At 35.9% G+C, this 17231-nt stretch overlaps 1 protein-coding gene across 3 annotated transcripts in view; it reads right to left on the bottom strand.

The window, feature by feature from the left end:
- Positions 1–335: 335 nt before the first annotated feature.
- CDK8 (cyclin dependent kinase 8) overlaps positions 336–17231 on the bottom strand; it is a 127248-nt gene continuing 110352 nt past the window's right edge. For 2 of the 3 annotated variants that reach the window (XM_035003657.1, XM_035003659.1), the window contains 7 exons: positions 12100–12243; positions 9605–9674; positions 8745–8817; positions 5514–5611; positions 4712–4790; positions 4434–4592; positions 336–1880 (listed from right to left, as the gene is read on the bottom strand). In XM_035003657.1, coding sequence (XP_034859548.1) covers positions 1755–1880; positions 4434–4592; positions 4712–4790; positions 5514–5611; positions 8745–8817; positions 9605–9674; positions 12100–12243 — 749 coding nt within the window. In that variant the 3' untranslated portion in view covers positions 336–1754. The remainder of the gene's footprint in view (positions 1881–4433; positions 4593–4711; positions 4791–5513; positions 5612–8744; positions 8818–9604; positions 9675–12099; positions 12244–17231) is intronic. The other variant, XM_035003658.1, reaches the window with a different exon arrangement.

Here is a 17231-nt window from a genome sequence, read left to right on the forward strand (position 1 = left end):
GTGGCCAGAGGGGAGCTCCTGAAGGTGCTGAGGACGGAGCTCTAGGATCAGATCTTCACACTGTGTGGAGGAGCTGTGGTGGGGAGACAGAACATGGAAATGCAGATTCGGCTCCTGAATTATACTTACTGCTATAGTCAGGCCTATCAGGATTGGAATTCCTCAGTTCTTCAAATGTTTTAGAATGTTTTTATAGGAATGAGCTGACTTTTTAAGAAAAAAACTATGTTAGCTTTTTTAATCTTCTGTGTTTTGTGCTGAAGGAGGGAGGAAAAATAATTATTTGGGCTAAAACAAATTGTTCCCAGCCTAACACAGAATTAGGCCTTATTCTAGAAATGGAAGGCTCATCATAATTCTTTCAATTAGAAAGGTGTCTAGTCGACATCTTCTATTATAGTGCTAAGTGCAACAGAGCAAAGAATCCATATCTAAATCATAAGTCATTATACTCCACTCTACTCTGGAGGCTGAATATATAGACACTATTAAGGAAAACAACTGAAGAGATTTATTTAGAGGCCACTTGTTAAGGCATGCTTTAAAATAAAACACTTCTGTGTATATAAAAATAGAGCCGACTTCGTATTTTGATTTATGAAAAATAAATTTATTACATAACACCTTGTTTTTAACAATGTTCAATTTTTTTTTTAATTCAGAATACTTGTGTCATTCATGTAAAATAGTTTGATACAGTACATTGTATGTTATAGGTTTTTTTTTTTTCCTCAAAAATTCTAAGGCTCTCCTACTCCTTCTCCTTTGCTGAAGTAAGGGCACCCTAAACAACGTGCGAACAAGTTTTAAAAAGTAAAATTAACTGAACAAAATTTTAATAGCACTACACCAACCAGCTTTAAAATCAGGACAAAATATCTGAATCGGATGCCGCACCTTTCAGAGGAAGTTATCATTCATGCTTTTTTCATCTTAAAGCATGCTCACTAATCAGCAACACCAACAGGAAAAATAAAACACTGTCTATGACAATCATTTCAGTTTGTTTGCTGAACCAAACAGGTTTATATCAATGACAACATATTTAATTACTATCAAATAGCAGCTTTAATACCAGTCAAGTCATAGATTGAAAACAAAAACAAACTTATAAGTTGGAAATTAATCTTTGGGAGTTTTGAAACCTTTCTGGAAAAACTATGTGGCTTTTGTACTTTCAAAAAAACCCAAGCAATAGTCTTGGTCAAAAAACACTGATTAATGTAGAAAATGAATCAGCCCACTGATAAGACACTAAAATGAAAGGTGTACCAAAATAATCTCACTTTGAGTCTGGGTTATTTTGTTGCGTTAACATATACTGTATGTTTCAAGTACCAGTTAAACTTCTGTGTGTGTGTGTGTTCTATTGGTCAGATAACGTTGTTACACTGAAAGAATTCACCACATACAACGACAAATGCTCGCCCCTAGCACATTTCACAGCTTCAACTGCTACAGACTGTCACTGAAAAAAATGCATTGGTCAGTCTGAACCATGTCAAGTAAACTATGGAAGTAGCAAATCCACGACACAAACTGTGCTAGCACTTTCTTTCAAGTCTAACTCCAAAACAGGTACAACTTGGAAGCCACTACCCCGGTCTGTGAAAAGCGGTGGAACTCGGCTACTGGACAGCCTGAGGATGTGGGTGTACAGTACATGCCCATGGCCCATACCAGGTTCCCGCAGAGAGCTGCACCGTCAGTCCTGCAGCGCTAGCAACAGTGCATTGACAACATTCCAGCGCAGCTCAGTACCGGTGTGTCTGATGCGAGTACTGTGGAGGCTGCTGGGAGGTAGTTGAGTATCCCATGCTGCTCTGTGGCTGTGATGTGCTTGGTCCAGGGTTGGGATAGGCAGCATGTGGATTGGAACGCTGCAAAAGAAGAACGAGCCAGAAATGAGAGTCAGGTGTTCCTAAGAGTTGGCTCTGCCCCAAGCCAGTGAGGCTGAGGTTTGCAATGGCATTTCTTTCAAGGCAGTAACAATTAAAAAGTCTTGTGCCATGTACTAGGCTTTAGAATGAAAATGACAAAAAACCCCAATCTTTTAATATCAGCTAAGGTCAGAAGTATTGCCAGTAAGTAACATTAAGCTGGGTCTTATTTCTATGTAGTGCAGTTCACTGTTTTTCTATAGCAGTAATCCCCCTTTTAAGCTGTTTTGTAACTATCTGATAAGTAATAATCAATTTGCTTGAGATGTTTATACGTGAACTTATATATATACTAAGAAATTCAAAGCTAATTGACATGCTAGTTTCTTCAACAGAAGCCTCCCAGCACATGTATGACTAAAGAATAAAAATGAATAGGACAAGAAAAGGTGGCGTAGAATCCTTTTCTTTGTTATTAAATATTTTTATGCCCTTTAATGAATCATTTTCTGCAACAAGTTATATACAAAAGTTTATAATTATAGAAATGTCAGAAGAATGGTATTCTCAATTTTAAAAAGACCACAAAGGGAAAAAACAGTGATCGAGTTTACAGTCCTGTGATTTTGATCTATTACATTGTTATTCCCATTCCTGCACCTCTCTCTCTTATTATTAGCTCCCAAGACAAACATGATAACTGATTAACCATAATTTACTACTTTCCTCTTTCAAGGCATATTCAATAAATCATATAATGCTAAATTCTGCCAACCTTAGCAAAATATTTTTAAATTTTAAAAAGATTTTAAAGATTTTAAAAAGAGTGGACACATGAAATTACAGTCACTACAAAAACCAACCACAATGATAACATCAAGAAACAAAGAAGCACAGCAATTTTCTTGGTTTCAATAGCGAAGGTCCCAGCACTGCTCTGCTTCATTCTAAGGATGCTATTACCTCAGTGTGCAAACACGTTCTAGAGCCAAGAGGGATGCACTCTCCCCATCTGGATGGGGAGAAAAAGATGCCGGAACAAACATCAACCCCCAGAGATGTCTGTCCTTGATTTCCTTGTTTAGTTTCCTGGAAGAGAGTTACTACCCAGGCAGACAAAAATTTCCATGGTTTGGTAGATGGGACCTCTCCTTAACTAAAGCAAAGAGTTAAGATCTCATTTCTGAAAGGTCATAGCAGGCTCTGGGAACCTTACTAGTTTAGTAAGATCTCCTTTACTCTTTCAGTAGGTAAATAACTCTAATTGGTCAAGTTTTCGGTGTCCTTCCCACACAGAGACCCAGGTGAGCTGGCAATATGATTAGAACAAGCAGGGAGGTGGTACAGGATTTCCCAAGCGGTCTTTCTGCAAAGAAACTGATGATGCCACATGATGGGATTGACAAGCAGGCAACGGAGCAGCCCTGGCTGTCAGCTCTAAGCCCGTGTCCTGGGTCTACCCCCAGCTCGGCAGGTGAACACGTGAAAGTTATTTAACCTCTCTGAGCATCTCTGAAATGACAGTGACAACCCTTACCTCACAGAGTTACCATAATGATCAAAGGAAACAATGTAGGTTTCATGCTTAGTATAAAAGCTGGCATGGTAAGTACGATCAAGCTCTTATGATTACAGTCATCACTAGCGCCACCACCAACACTTAAGAAGTGCTTACTGTGTACTATGAATGCTACTAGAAATTTTAATGAGGGTAATGATAATAAAAGCGGAAAGAAGTGGTAACATCTCTTAAACGCGACAGCAGGCTAGCTGCTGTGCCTTAGTGTACGTCCTTTCATTTAATCCTTGCCATCATCCACTTCTACAAGTGAGAAAACTGAGAACATCTGGATTACTTACTCAAGGTTACCCAAAGTCAGTGGCTGGGTTGGGATCTGAAAGCCTGTGTTCTTTTTATGATTTTATTTATTTACGTGAGAGAGAAAGCAAGTGAGAGCATAACCAGGGCAGAGGGTGGGGTGGGCAGAGGCAGAGGGAGAAGCAGAGCCCCCGCTGAGGAGGGAGCTCAACTTGGGGCTAGATTCCCAGGACCCTGGTATCATGACCTGAGCTGAAAGCAGATGCTTAACCAACTGAGCCACCCAGGCGCCCCTGAAAGCCTGTGTTCTTAATCATTCTTGGTATGCTGTTGTTTGAAAACAATACACAGCATTGATTGAACGCCTACCCCAAGTCAGGGGCTAGGATTTATTACTTCTACTCCTATAAGAACTACAAGTAAGGCTTGGCTAGTCTCATTTTACAGATGAAAAACTAAAGCCAGGAAATGTTGTATTATTTGTCCAAGGTCACATAGTTAATAAATGGCATGATTTAAGTTGGATCATTCCAGGTCTGTCTAATTCAAAAGTCAGTAGGTACCCTGTACTGTACCATAGTCAGTACTTTTCCATGTCAATAACACTCACGTCAGTATATTTCCCCAGGTACATAAAGGTCAGCATTTTCTTAGTTATACTGCATTTTCCAAAGGTCACAAACCCATATACAAATACTGATATGGCAAGTCAGTACAAAATAAATTGGAAATACCTGATAGTCTGAGGTCATGATTAGTCCACCTGAGGTAGTGGTAGGAGGAACAACTCTCACTTTTTTCAACGGGGGTCCCTGTGTATGACTGCTGTCTTGATTCCCTGGGTGACCAGTTCCATTAGTATGGTTATTGCCCTGCTGCTGCTGCTGGTTCTTCTCAATTGGTTAAACAGAAAAATAAAGTTCAACTCAGAAGGAGAACCAAATACAAACAAGAAAATGTTACGGTAGCATTGAATAAAACAAGAAGCAGCCAAATGTACTTTAATACTTACTTTGTCTCCTTTGTCATCAGGTTCTTCTTCTGTTAAAAATTCTCGTTTTGGGTAAGGGATTTGACAACCGGCAAAAACACTGCTCACAAGAAAAAAGAAAAACGATTTCTGGTATGCCAATCAATATTTCAGATGCTTTATTTTATTCTTCTAAGAGGGACTTTGTTTCCATATTTGTAAAATAAGCACCTTTCATGCAACTGTGACAAGATGAATCTTCTTCTAATCAGTGACATTATAGCAGGTCATGGGAGGACTTTTCATTGTATAAAAATAATCAATAATCATCGAATATGACTCAACTTTCTTTTATCCCAGCCTCACTCTTTTATTATCACAACCCAAATACAGATTCCAGAGGAAATGTCACTATTCGAACACAATTTTTTTTTTTTTTTTTTACTCTCCCTTCTACACATAAAATAAAAGATGACAAGGGGAACACAAATTTATTTGGGAATGGGATTTGCAATTGGAACATAAAACTGTAACTGCAAGCAGTGGGCAATCTCAGTGAGTCTGAGTGAGCTACAGCATGCATAATCAACCTGCCACTGAGTAACTGGAGCCCCACTGAAACTAAAGATGGCAAGGTTTCATAAAGCAAGACGTGAACAGGAGTGGTTCTTACCTGTAAAAGCCCGAAATGACAGCTCAGACATCAGAGCTAATTTTTTTTGTTTGTCATTGGGATTTCCCCAGGTCCCCATGTAAGAGGAGTGGCAACTTGGAGTTGACAACTCAAACAAGCACGCTCCAAAAAATCCTACCATGCTGGTGAGTTAATAAATTGATCACTTACTCTGATGTAGGAAGTGGATCTTCTAAGAAATAGGGATCCTGCATAGCCTGTTCTGAGGTAATTCGCTTTATTGGGTCCATCGTAAGCAACTTCTGAAGCTGAAACCATAAATCATAAAAACATTACTGTGTTACTTCTCATAGTTATATCCTTGGCCATACATGGGACGTATATGTTTTTTGATGAAAACACCACAATTTGAAGGATATTTATTCCCCCAAATTAACAACAGAAAAACTTATTACATTTAATGTAGTAATTCACATTTAATCATTCTAATAATCATGATCTTACTTGGTTCTTCTATTAAGAGGTAACTAAACTTACTTCTTACTCTAAACCAATGATCTATATTATGCAGATTGCTTTGTCCAATTTAGAACAGGACTAAAATCTTGTATTTTCTATTCCTTTTTTATTAAGGGGAAAATTATTATAACAAATAATACACTAGCCACATGTGGCTATTTAGATTTAAAACCAAATTAAACTTAAAAAAAATCAATTTCTCAGTCATATCAGGTGCATTTCTAGAGCTCAAGAGCCACATGTGGCTAGAAGCTCCCTACTGGACAGCACAGATCATCAGAGAAAGCTCTCCTGGCCAGTGCTCTCCTAGTCTAAATACGGTGCTTGATACAGAACTGGTAAAGTACAGAGGGGTTATGAATGGAGATTCGAAGGATACCACTTGGGTTCAAGTCTTGACATTTATTAGCTGAGTGACTTTGGACAAGGTGCTTAATCTCTTTGTAACCTCATTTGTCAAATGGAGATTAAAAATAGCACCTAAAAATAGGTTTGTTTTCAAAATTAAATGAGATAATATATGGAAAGCAATTCTAATGGTACCTGACACAAATAAAGCACTATGTGTTAGCTGCCATTATTATTATTATTATTTTGCTACCTACAGAAATGTCACACTAATGTGAAAATTCAGTATTTTTTGGTTAAAACATAGTTTACTTAAGACTTTATGAGCTAGAATATTTGATTTGATTTATTTTTATTTATTTTATTTATTTATTTTAGAACATTTGATTTTAGTAGGTGATTTAAGAGCAGACAGTGGTCTCTCAGCTTATCCTCTTTGATCTAATGCGGTGGTTTTCAGACTTCAGAGTACATCACTATTGCCCCTGGAGCACTTCTGAAAGCAGACTGCTAGGCCCCACTCCCAGAGTTCTGGGATATCTGCGCAGGAGTCTGAGAAGTGGCCTTTCTACCAAGTTCTCAGGTCACTAGTGCTGTGGACTGGGACACCTTACTTGAACACCAACAGATGCGTTGAGACTTGATGGGACATGACACAACCAAAGGACAGAAGGACATAAAATACTGAAAAATACAGAGGAAACACTGGAATGGTGAGATTTAAATTTAATTTTGATGATCTGATATTTCAGTGGAAGCACAACTTTATTTTTAGAGTTGAAAGGAAAAGCATGGATTTGCCATTTAAAATGCTCAACGGTTTTATAGGAGTTACATTAGAGCTTTCAGATGGGCCCACCCAAGATAGGTCACCGCAGTAAAAATAAGCAACTAAGCTGTGAGGGAAGTATATCTCTGGAATTTCAGTGATGATGGTTGTGAGAGTCACTTTAGACTACACTGAATAGCAGCAAGTTGGGGGTAAGTAAGAGCAAGTCCCCTGAATTGTGACTTTTGGTCTACCACTATTATCATTATTTTGTTAGAATAAATAAGTTCATAATTTTGAAGGATCTAACTTACCCTCCTATTTGAGTTCTGTTGTAAGTACATTATAAGAAACCATTATTTGGATAATAATATATTGTGTGGTAATAAGATAGGTTAGGCCCTGCTTTTTAAGTTGCTGATACGAAATATAGGACATATGACATGATATAAAAATAAACAGAAGGTGTAGAAGCAGAAGCAGTAGACAGAGAAGAAAAAGCAGAAACAGAAGAAATGTTTGCAAGTGGCCTGCTACTGTGATAAAGGAAAATACAACACTTTCAAGACAAAAAAATTCCCATTTAATGAACTCATTTAAAAATATTGAGAATAAAGGATTAAAAGAATTTTAAGCCAAATACAATACAACCTGTTCCCTGAAATTTCCCCTTTGTATGTTATATAACTTTAAAAAAACCCATAAAACTGAAAATCATTTTTAATTGTTATCATGTAAAAATGGAAATTTTATTGTAAACAAATTTAAGCTGGCAAGTTGAATATAATGTCATAAATTACAATAGCGCATGGATTCATTTAGATTCTAAGTCAAACTATTTTTCCATTATACAGTAATAAATACTGCATCTCTCATATTCTTCCAGAAAAAGCAAATAATGCGCACAATCACTGAAGGACTTTTTTTTTTTTTTTTTAAGATTTTTATTTATTTGTCAGAGAGAGAGAGAGCACAAGCAGGAGGAGCAGCAGAGGGAGAGGAAGAAGCAGGCTCCTCACTGAGCAAGGAGCCCGATGTGGGGGGACTCGATCCCAGGACCCCGGGATCATGACCTGAGCCGAAGGCAGACGCTTAACGACTGAGCCACCCAGGCGTCCCCACCGAAGGACTTCTAATACCCAAGTTTGTAAGAGTATCTTGGGAGTTAAAAATTTTATAAATAATCTTTCAAAGAGCTGAAATACAAAATAATCTATAAAAGTTACTTGTGAGTAGTGGGATGGTTTTCTTTTAGATTTTTCTCTGAAATTTTTGAAATTTTAAAATAATCGATGAAAACCAATAAATGTAATTTTAAAAATGTTCTTCACAGGCTTGGTACAGTAACTGTCTTCAAAACTTTTTTTTTTTTTAAAGATTTTATTTATTTATTTGACAGAGAGAGAGATATGAGAGAGAGAGAGCACAAGCAGGGGGAGCGGCAGGCAGAGGGAGAGGGAGAAGCAGGCTTCCCGCCGCTGAGCAAAGAGCCTGATGCGGGGCTCAATCCCAGGACCCTGGATCGTGACCTGAGCCGAAGGCAGCTGCCCAACCGACAGCCACCCAGGCGCCCCACAATAACTCTCTTTAAAAAATCTAATGTAACCAAACATTAGTCTGTTAAACCATGTTAAGGGTTTGGAAAAACAAGTATTTTCATGCCTTTACTAAAATGCAGCAACAAGATGCCTGCATTTATCATTAAAGTACTCTAAAAGTGCTAAATTACCATATAAACTGACCCCAAAAAGCCTCTGGTTAGCTAATCTGTGAAAAAAATTTTATTATTGTTCTCTAAAGCTTACCAAGTGGAATGCTTTACTATCTGGTTTAACTTTATGTTTTTCCATATACTTGATAAGGCTGCAGTTGGTATACCTGAAAGAGAAATACTATGAAATATCTATATTAGATTTTGAGGTTAATTTTACATTGGCTGAAGCTTTTCCAAACAATTATTTTAATCACAACCAATAAAGATTATTTATTGAAAATGGCATAATCGGCATAACATTAGCTCAATTTCATATTTCATTCAATATTCACACTAGTCACTTATGAATGGATACCACTGAGTAAACACAAGATAATTTCATAAATAATATATACTGAATAGTTATTTTTTTATAAGACTGTTATCTCAACAATTCTCTGAAATAACATATGGGTCAAATGTTTAATTCAGCCTTACTAGTAAGCTTAAAATAAACTTAAAATTTTTAAAAATTTGTTATAGGCCTATAAACTGTCCTCTCCCAATGCTATGATCTTGCATTGTAAATAAATGAAATATTCCTTCTTCTCTATTAAAACTTGTTTAAAATGACTACACAACCCAGGTGGGTGGGCAACTGATGGCTAGCAAGGTTGCTTATTTCAGTCTCTTACTGCTTTAGCTGTGATCCCTTCCATTGATGCTCGCTTCCAGAAAGTAATTAAGTATGGTAAGAGTTTCTTTCTCATATCCAAATCAGCCACTAAAATTAGCTGTTTACCTTCTTTATATCATTTAAACATCTTAAAAGATAAAATATTTATTAAGTAAAGAAGTAAAATTATTTATTAGAATAAGCTTATGTTCAGTATTCTGTTGAGTATTCAATCTTATACTGAGGATTCTGGAAAAGCAAAAATCAACAAAGGGTCTACTTTCTTTCCAACTTACGTATTTCTTCTGAAATCTTTCATTAATGTTGAATGTTCAGGCATCTTTTTTATATCTTCCCAATCTTTATCTGTGAAATACATTGATAAAATTTTATGTTGTCTAGGTTCCTATTCTCAAGAATTAAAAAAAAGTTACCTCAATTTCATCACATGTCCTATACACTTTGAGCCTCCATGAAAGCACAGACCTCAAATAAATGACTAGCTATAGTAAACATCTTATCTTGACCTATAAATAGAATTCTCATCCCTTGTATAGCATTAGCTCTCTAGTTTATCTTTTTAGTACTTACTTTCTATGTAACTTACTATAAGTTACCTCAATTTCTGTAAGTAGAGAGGAATAAGTTATTAATAAATATTTCTATTTCTGTTTGTAAAACCACTCTTTCCCCCTTTCCACCCAATTTCTTGGTTAAATCAGCAACCAGTGTCTTCAATGACAAATGTGTTATCTTTCCCCTCTGTAGCTGTAAGATGCATTTTTTTTTTTTTTACATGTCCCTCCTTACGTTCACTTTATTAAATACACTGTTTTTACAGCAGCAATCAATGTGAGCAGCAACAACTGTCTGGAATAGAACAGGGTAGGACATAACTAGTATGCAAATAAGTGAGCTGGTGGCTTGGCTAGTTTCAGCACCATTAACGAAAACACCCCCAGCTATTTACATGAGGCAGAAAATGTTTCAGGTGGTTTGCTGGCCTTAGAGTTGCTCAAACAATACGTGCTAGAGGGCTAGTTTTCGTCATCACTGTCAACGGCCTTGTGCGGAAAGACTACTACTAGCCTCAGTACTACGACAGGTAGCTTCACAGCTACCTTGAGACATCTGCCTTCAACTTACTTAGACAGATATGTGCAACCTAGCCTCCAAAGATACCACACTGTAAAGTCAACTAAATACATACTTTAAACTCCTACATGGGATTTTCTCCTTAATTATTTCCTTGCTCCAATTTCTCTATTTTGTTAGTTTCTCAAGCTAGACATCCTGAGATAATCTTTTACTTTTCCTGCAATTACATATAAAAATTCTGTATTTGTCCTTTATTCTCCATCCTTTTTATCACTTTACACCTGGAGTACCGCTATACAGGGAAACAGCTGGCTTCCCTGACTTCAGTTACCTCTCTTTAATTGATTTTTACCTACCACAACCATACTAATCTTTCTAAAATATAACATAAACCATGTCACTAATTCTCAAGAACTTATCATGGATTCTCATTCTTTTGCACATTAAATCTAAACCCTACTGCCTGCTTTTCAACTTCCTTATAAGCTGAGCCTCCCCTAACTGTTGAATTACACATTAAAAAATCATTTCCTACAGAGGCCACCTCCCTCTTCCACCCCCTTGTAAGCCATGTTCCTTTCTCTCGGGTCTTAGAAATGGTGGACACATTCAGAAGTGGGAAGAAAAGGCCATTCTTCTCCATCTACTCAAACTATAGCTATTATTTAAACATTCTACTTAGAGTAGTACAATATAAACTCCAAGGAGGCAAGAATCATGCCTGTTATATCAACATTATTTTATGCATAACACAGTGCTTGGCACATGGCAGGTACTCAAATATTTAGTGAATAAATAAAATTCTCATCACAAAAAAGCAGTCTTCACAGGGCCTGTTGACCAATTCTGCAGAAAGGTAGTATCTGTGTTAACACTCCTACAAGGGAATGTGAAATTATAACTCCCAGGTATTTCTGTATTAGTCTTGAGTTACCCTGACCTGAGAAAAATTCCTAATAAGAAACAATTTCTAATAAATACCTGACTAGCCAATATTATGTAGGTTTTTAAAGCAAAATTTCATTATTCTAGGCCTCTGGGCAGAGTTTTTAGTGCCTGATGAACTACTCTGCTATGGCATAACAAGGGATGGGGATATTGCTGAAAAACTGAGGGGTCTAACGCCTGTGATGAGACACCTAAACAACTTTCTCCCTGCTGCCAATCGGTGCAGGCAAGGTTGCTGTTCTAATAGAACACTTAAAAGAATGTTCTTACTGGCAAGGGTTATAGGGTAAAAAATTCTATTATTCAATATAATGTGATTCTGTACAGTGCCCTATATATAATGTTCAAAATTTGTATTTAAATCCCAAGTAATGGTATTATTATATGTGCTGCCAGACAAAAATACATACTACTGAATTTTATTAGTTTCCCCTGGTAAGAACTAAAGGCACCTTTTAATTCAGATATTGCAAATATTTTATCATTTCAAATATTAAACAAAACAAAACAAAAAAATAAAATGAAACAAAAATATACTCCTCAAATTCAGAAAACCCATAAATATCTTTATGCTAATATGTGAACTCTATAAATTTTGCTATTTCTAAGGATCTTTGATTAATGCAAATCATAAAGAACTGAGTAAGAGTAGCTTTCATCAGCTAAAGATATACACCTTTCCCATGAAGATATCTAAGTTCAAACAACAGTGATTTAAAAACAAAAACAAAAACATAATGTGTACCTGCAGGAAATCCCATTACATTGAATATTCTGTCCAGCTGGTCATGGTGATAAGGATTACTAGTTTTGATGTCCTCTTGTCGACAGTGAAATATTGGTTCTGACGTTAGTAGTTCTGCAAATATACACCCTATAGCCCAAATATCTTTAAAACAAAAAGAAAAAAAAAAAAAAAAGAAAAGAAAAAAAAGGAAAGGAAAAAAGAAAAAGAAAGGAGGAAAATAAAGTGGTTCTTTCCAAAAGAAAATGCATTTTTATCTTGGTGGGGAGTGTTTTTTCTTTCTTTTCTTTTCCTAGTAAGTCATATTAATTCCTAAAGCAATTATCATTAAAAATATCATGGAATATTATTTATAAATATATATTCCCACCCGACCCACCCCAATTTCTCATTCTCTATTACACCTCCATTCCACCCAGTGGCTTCATTCCAAGTTCAAATCAAATTAGCTAAATTTTTGTCAATTTTTAAATGCTTCAAACATTACCTTATCTGTGAAATACATACAAAGCTGCATATGGAGCACAGGAACCACAAACAAACAAAATTAAACAAAAAAATAGAACAAAAACAGAAAACCCAAATAGCTTTTGAAATTGGGCATACTTGCCAAAAACAATCAATCAGGACAATTTTTTGAGGTAAAAATATTTTTTCTTTATCTAGATAGTTTACGTACTTGCTAATTTGTAAAGTCTAATAATTATCGTCTCATGCTAGCACTAGTTAGCAAGGTGTTATTCCAATAGGAAAAAGACAATGCCTGACCTCAAATATTCTAATGAAACTGCATTTCTACTTCAAGTTTTTTGTTCAAAGTATTTCTTTATGCTACAGTACTGTCAGATTTTGCAATTTAATAAGGACAAGAAAATAGGGAGCAAAATACTATCTTTAAGATAGGTATAAAGGTATAAATTCACTAGAATTACTTATAAAAGCCAGGCAAAATGGATTCCTCTGTAGTACAACAAATTCCTTTCATTCACTTTAAGATATAAGCCAACTTTCATTCATATTAGACTTTTACTCAATAGAATTGTTATTAATAGAGGAAAGATCTACATGCCACTTCGGAATTTAAAACTGAAATTATTCAGTTCCTACTTTAACAAAGCCCTAAACCGGCAAAGTTAACTTCTCTACGCTAAATACAATGGTGTGCACACAGCAATCAGTGGTTTTTGACTGATCTAACCAATACCTGTGGTAAATATAAGTAACTATAGAGGGAAAAATAAAAACCACTATTTTATTAAAGCCAATTGTTCAGGTATGTTAATAATTGTCACATAAATAGAAAATGAGAAAAAAATGTTAATTTATAAAATAACTCAGAATTCCTAAAATCTACAATTGGAATATAGATCTTTAATGTAAAATTATCATATTTATGTATTTCAGAGTAACAATTATCTATTTATTAAGATGATACACCCTACTACAAGCAAGCGAGTTTTAAAGAGGACAGTGTTTGCGTATCTGTTTTCTCCCACACCAGAGAACCACGTTAGCCAATACCACCATATAGGAAAGTATGAAGAGATACTAGCCAAGCTATTTTGTTTTTAGTATCATAAAGTAAACTGAAAAATTATTTTATGATTGTTCTTTTTACATATGTACCCCATATGATAACTTGACTTATGAGAATCTTCATCAAAGGGAAGATAGGAAAGCTGCGGAGCATCATGAAAAGGGCCAATGGGTCAATTTGCATGTTTAAAACTCTACTCATAGCATCCAAAAGACACCGTTAACAACTCATTCTGGTTAGCTAGGAAAAATACTAAAGAAAACTAACATGTAAAGGAAGATGAGAGGTAAGTAGTGTAGCTATCCTTAAAGCAACACTGCTTCTAAAATAAAAGGTCAGAAAGTAGGAAGAAATAGTTTATTAAACCTTGCTTAACCTTACCCTCATAACTTCTTTCTCTGTATCTTTTCTATTATCTCTTACCTTTTGGCAATCTCATCATCCTTCCTTTCTTCAAAATCCTGATCCAGACATTAATCATGAAGTTAAGTTAGCTAAGCAGGTTATTATTTCAGACAAATTTCTAAATCTGTGTACATAAGTCTCTCCTTCTTGACTTTTTTTTTCAGAATGTGCCAAGTTCATGGAAAAGTCCTTTCCTGTTCACCTACCTGCCTATTTCCTTCTAGAAAGACCTTCCAAAGGAAAAAAATATAAATCTCATCTACTTCTCAAAATCTGTGATGCTTTGTGTAGCTATTGAGCTAACTAGGCTAAGCAGATAGCAATTAGCAGGCTATGTAGACCCAAATGGGGGAGGGGAGCTTGTTAAATAATGTATTAATCAATAGATGTAAATTCTCATTCTCCCTACCTTATAGTATATTTCTCACTTAATAGAATGCTACATAATTAGTGGGCATTCAGTTATTTGAGAACAAACATCTGAGTTTAAAAGTCCATACTTTAGTAAAACTTTAAGACTGCTTTAGTGATGATTAAAGATTGAAACTCCTCTTTCAGCCTTCTCCATGAAGTCAACCAAACAAAACACCAAAACACTCAAAACTGAATTAAACTTTGTCACTGGGAGTACAATGTTTACTAACCTATTATTTACTCCCTTTGGTTTAATGATTCAGCTTGCAGCTTTGTACAAGTGAATAAAAGACTGCAGCACTAAAATCTGTTTGTAATAGAGGACAGCAACATTTTTCCCTGTGCTCTTTTGCTGCTTCTTAGTAGCCTTCAGTTTAATATAATCCACCAAACTCCACTAGCAGATTTCACCTTTCTAAATGATGCCATTAAAATGAACTACTGAATAAGTAATCTGTGCATTCAACTATAAAAGTTCTTCCATTAGCTGCTCAAACTACAACTATCTGACAGGGAAGTAAAAAAGCTAGGCAAGTTTTTGATAAGTAGCTTTCACTGTGGTGTGGGGAATTTGTACTTTAATGGACACTCGGGCTACTTATGTAAGTAATAGGTGGAATGGGATTGTGTGGGAGAGACTGGAATCAAGGAAGAGGTATTCATTTTTATTCCTTTATTCTATTTTTAAAAATTTATATTAAAAATGGCTTATGTATAATTTATCTCTCTTGAAAAAAAAGTAATTTGAAAGATACCCATATTGTAACATTTTTGAGCCAATGTATTCATAAAAGAAAACTGTTTTCCAAGATTGGAAAGTCACCACCGCAGAGGGTCTGGCCTGACCTTGGTTTCAATCATCTGCACCCCAGTTAGTTCCCTCTGTAATCTTCCTACCTCAGAAGCAACTGTTTTATCCAAGGTCACAGAAGAACTTTCAGAGTTAAAGCGGACCTAAGAGATGATTTGGTCTAAATTCTCACCTTCAAAAAATGAGGCTAAAGAACTAAATGCTTTGCATAAGGGTGAGCATGTGTGCATACGTAAGCGTGTGCGTGCACACACACACCCTGAGTGACAAAGCTAAGGCTACAAGTCAGATTAATTTGCATACATTTTGGTTTCTCTTAAGTTTTAAAAAGTTTACCTAAGAGTTATCCAATAAATTTTGATGATGAGAAGGAGGAAGAGAGGAAAAATATGAAGAAAGGCCTTCTCTTTTGCAAATTATAAAGCCATTTGAACAAGGGAATCTACCTAACTGCTGGTAGTTTAGCTTTGTGACAAACAGCCCTGCATCAAAACTGCCAGATTGTAGATTGTCCTAGTGAATAATAATAGGTTAAACAAATTGCAATGTTCACAATAAAATATAAGTTTCTTGAGAAAAAGGTAATAAATAGTAAGTCAGAGTCACAAGCTTCTGAGATAGAATATTTTTTAATTTAAATTAAATCAAAGTCTCAAGTTTTCAGTTGATAACAGCTAAGATTAGGCAATCATTTCCTTTTTTTTTTTTAATATTTTATTTATTTATTTGCCAGGGGGAGAGGGAGAGAGAGCACAAGCAGGGGGAGCAGCAGACTCCCCACTGAGCAGGGAGCCCAATGTGGGACTCAATCCTAGGACGCTGGGATCATGACCCGAGCCAAAGGCAGATGCTTAACCAAATAAGCCACCCAGGCATCCCAGGCAATCACTTCCCTATTTGTGTAGTCTGTTAATATGTCTTATCAAAAGTAACACTGCTTTTAAATATTCATTTCCTAGGTGGAAAAAATAGCTATGCATCATATTGGTTTATATGCTAAGCACTTAGAATATACTTATAAAAAAAGAAAACCAAATGTATGTGTAGGTAATAATATGTATTCCAAAACAGGACTAGCTTCAATAATTTTTACTTTTCCTTCTAATTGACTTTTTAAAAAATAACCACTTTATTTTGGAGTAATTTTAGATTTGTAGAAAAGTTGCAAAGGTAGTACAGAGAAGTCCTGTATCTAACTGACTTAACTTTATCTACCTTTACTTTTTTATAAAATGAAATGTGATCTCAAAGCAGTTATGAAGATTGGTGAACATAAAGATTTTCTGAAGAAACGCATGTTGGGTTCAAGATTAATATGAGGGAACGGGGGAATGATCACAAATATTTCTTCTTTTCCCTTCTTGAGTATACACTGAAATGGCAGCAAAGTAAGAAAAGTAATAGTGATCCATAGTAACAAAAAGAACAAGAGGAGATCACTGGGGACAAGATTCATTCATTCATTCAACAAAGAGTACTGAGTTCTCATTGTGTACCATGTAGGCACTGGCCTACTAGGGTGACCAGCTAGGCAAGGTCTATCTATTTTAGTGGATTTTAGATAATATTCAGTGCTATCAAGGCAGTAAGGTGGAAGTGGGATGGGGAACTTCCCACTACTTTATACTTACACAGTATACAGTATACTTTATACTGTGACCATTGAGGTTCTCTTTGAAGAGGTAGTGTTTTGACTAAGATCTGAATGGAAAAAAAAGAGACTGGCCATATGAAGACCTGATCTAGGCAGAGATACATAAGAACACTTTACTTCGGGAAGATGGAAGGCAGATGGAACAGCTCAGAGAAGGCCCCAGGCCACAGTATTATTGCTGAGTGTGAAGCAGGATTGTCTTGTACAACTCTGGGTAGAGGACCAGCTACAAAGTCTGTATTTTTTTTTTTTTTCCAAAGTCTGTGTTTTGAACAGTTGATTCTCCTTCTCCTGCTCCCCTCCGCTGCCCT

The sequence above is a fragment of the Mirounga leonina genome, unplaced genomic scaffold, assembly GCF_011800145.1.
Source record: "Mirounga leonina isolate KUSES-001 unplaced genomic scaffold, KU_Mleo_1.0 Mir_127, whole genome shotgun sequence".
Classification (NCBI taxonomy): Eukaryota; Metazoa; Chordata; class Mammalia; order Carnivora; family Phocidae; genus Mirounga; species Mirounga leonina.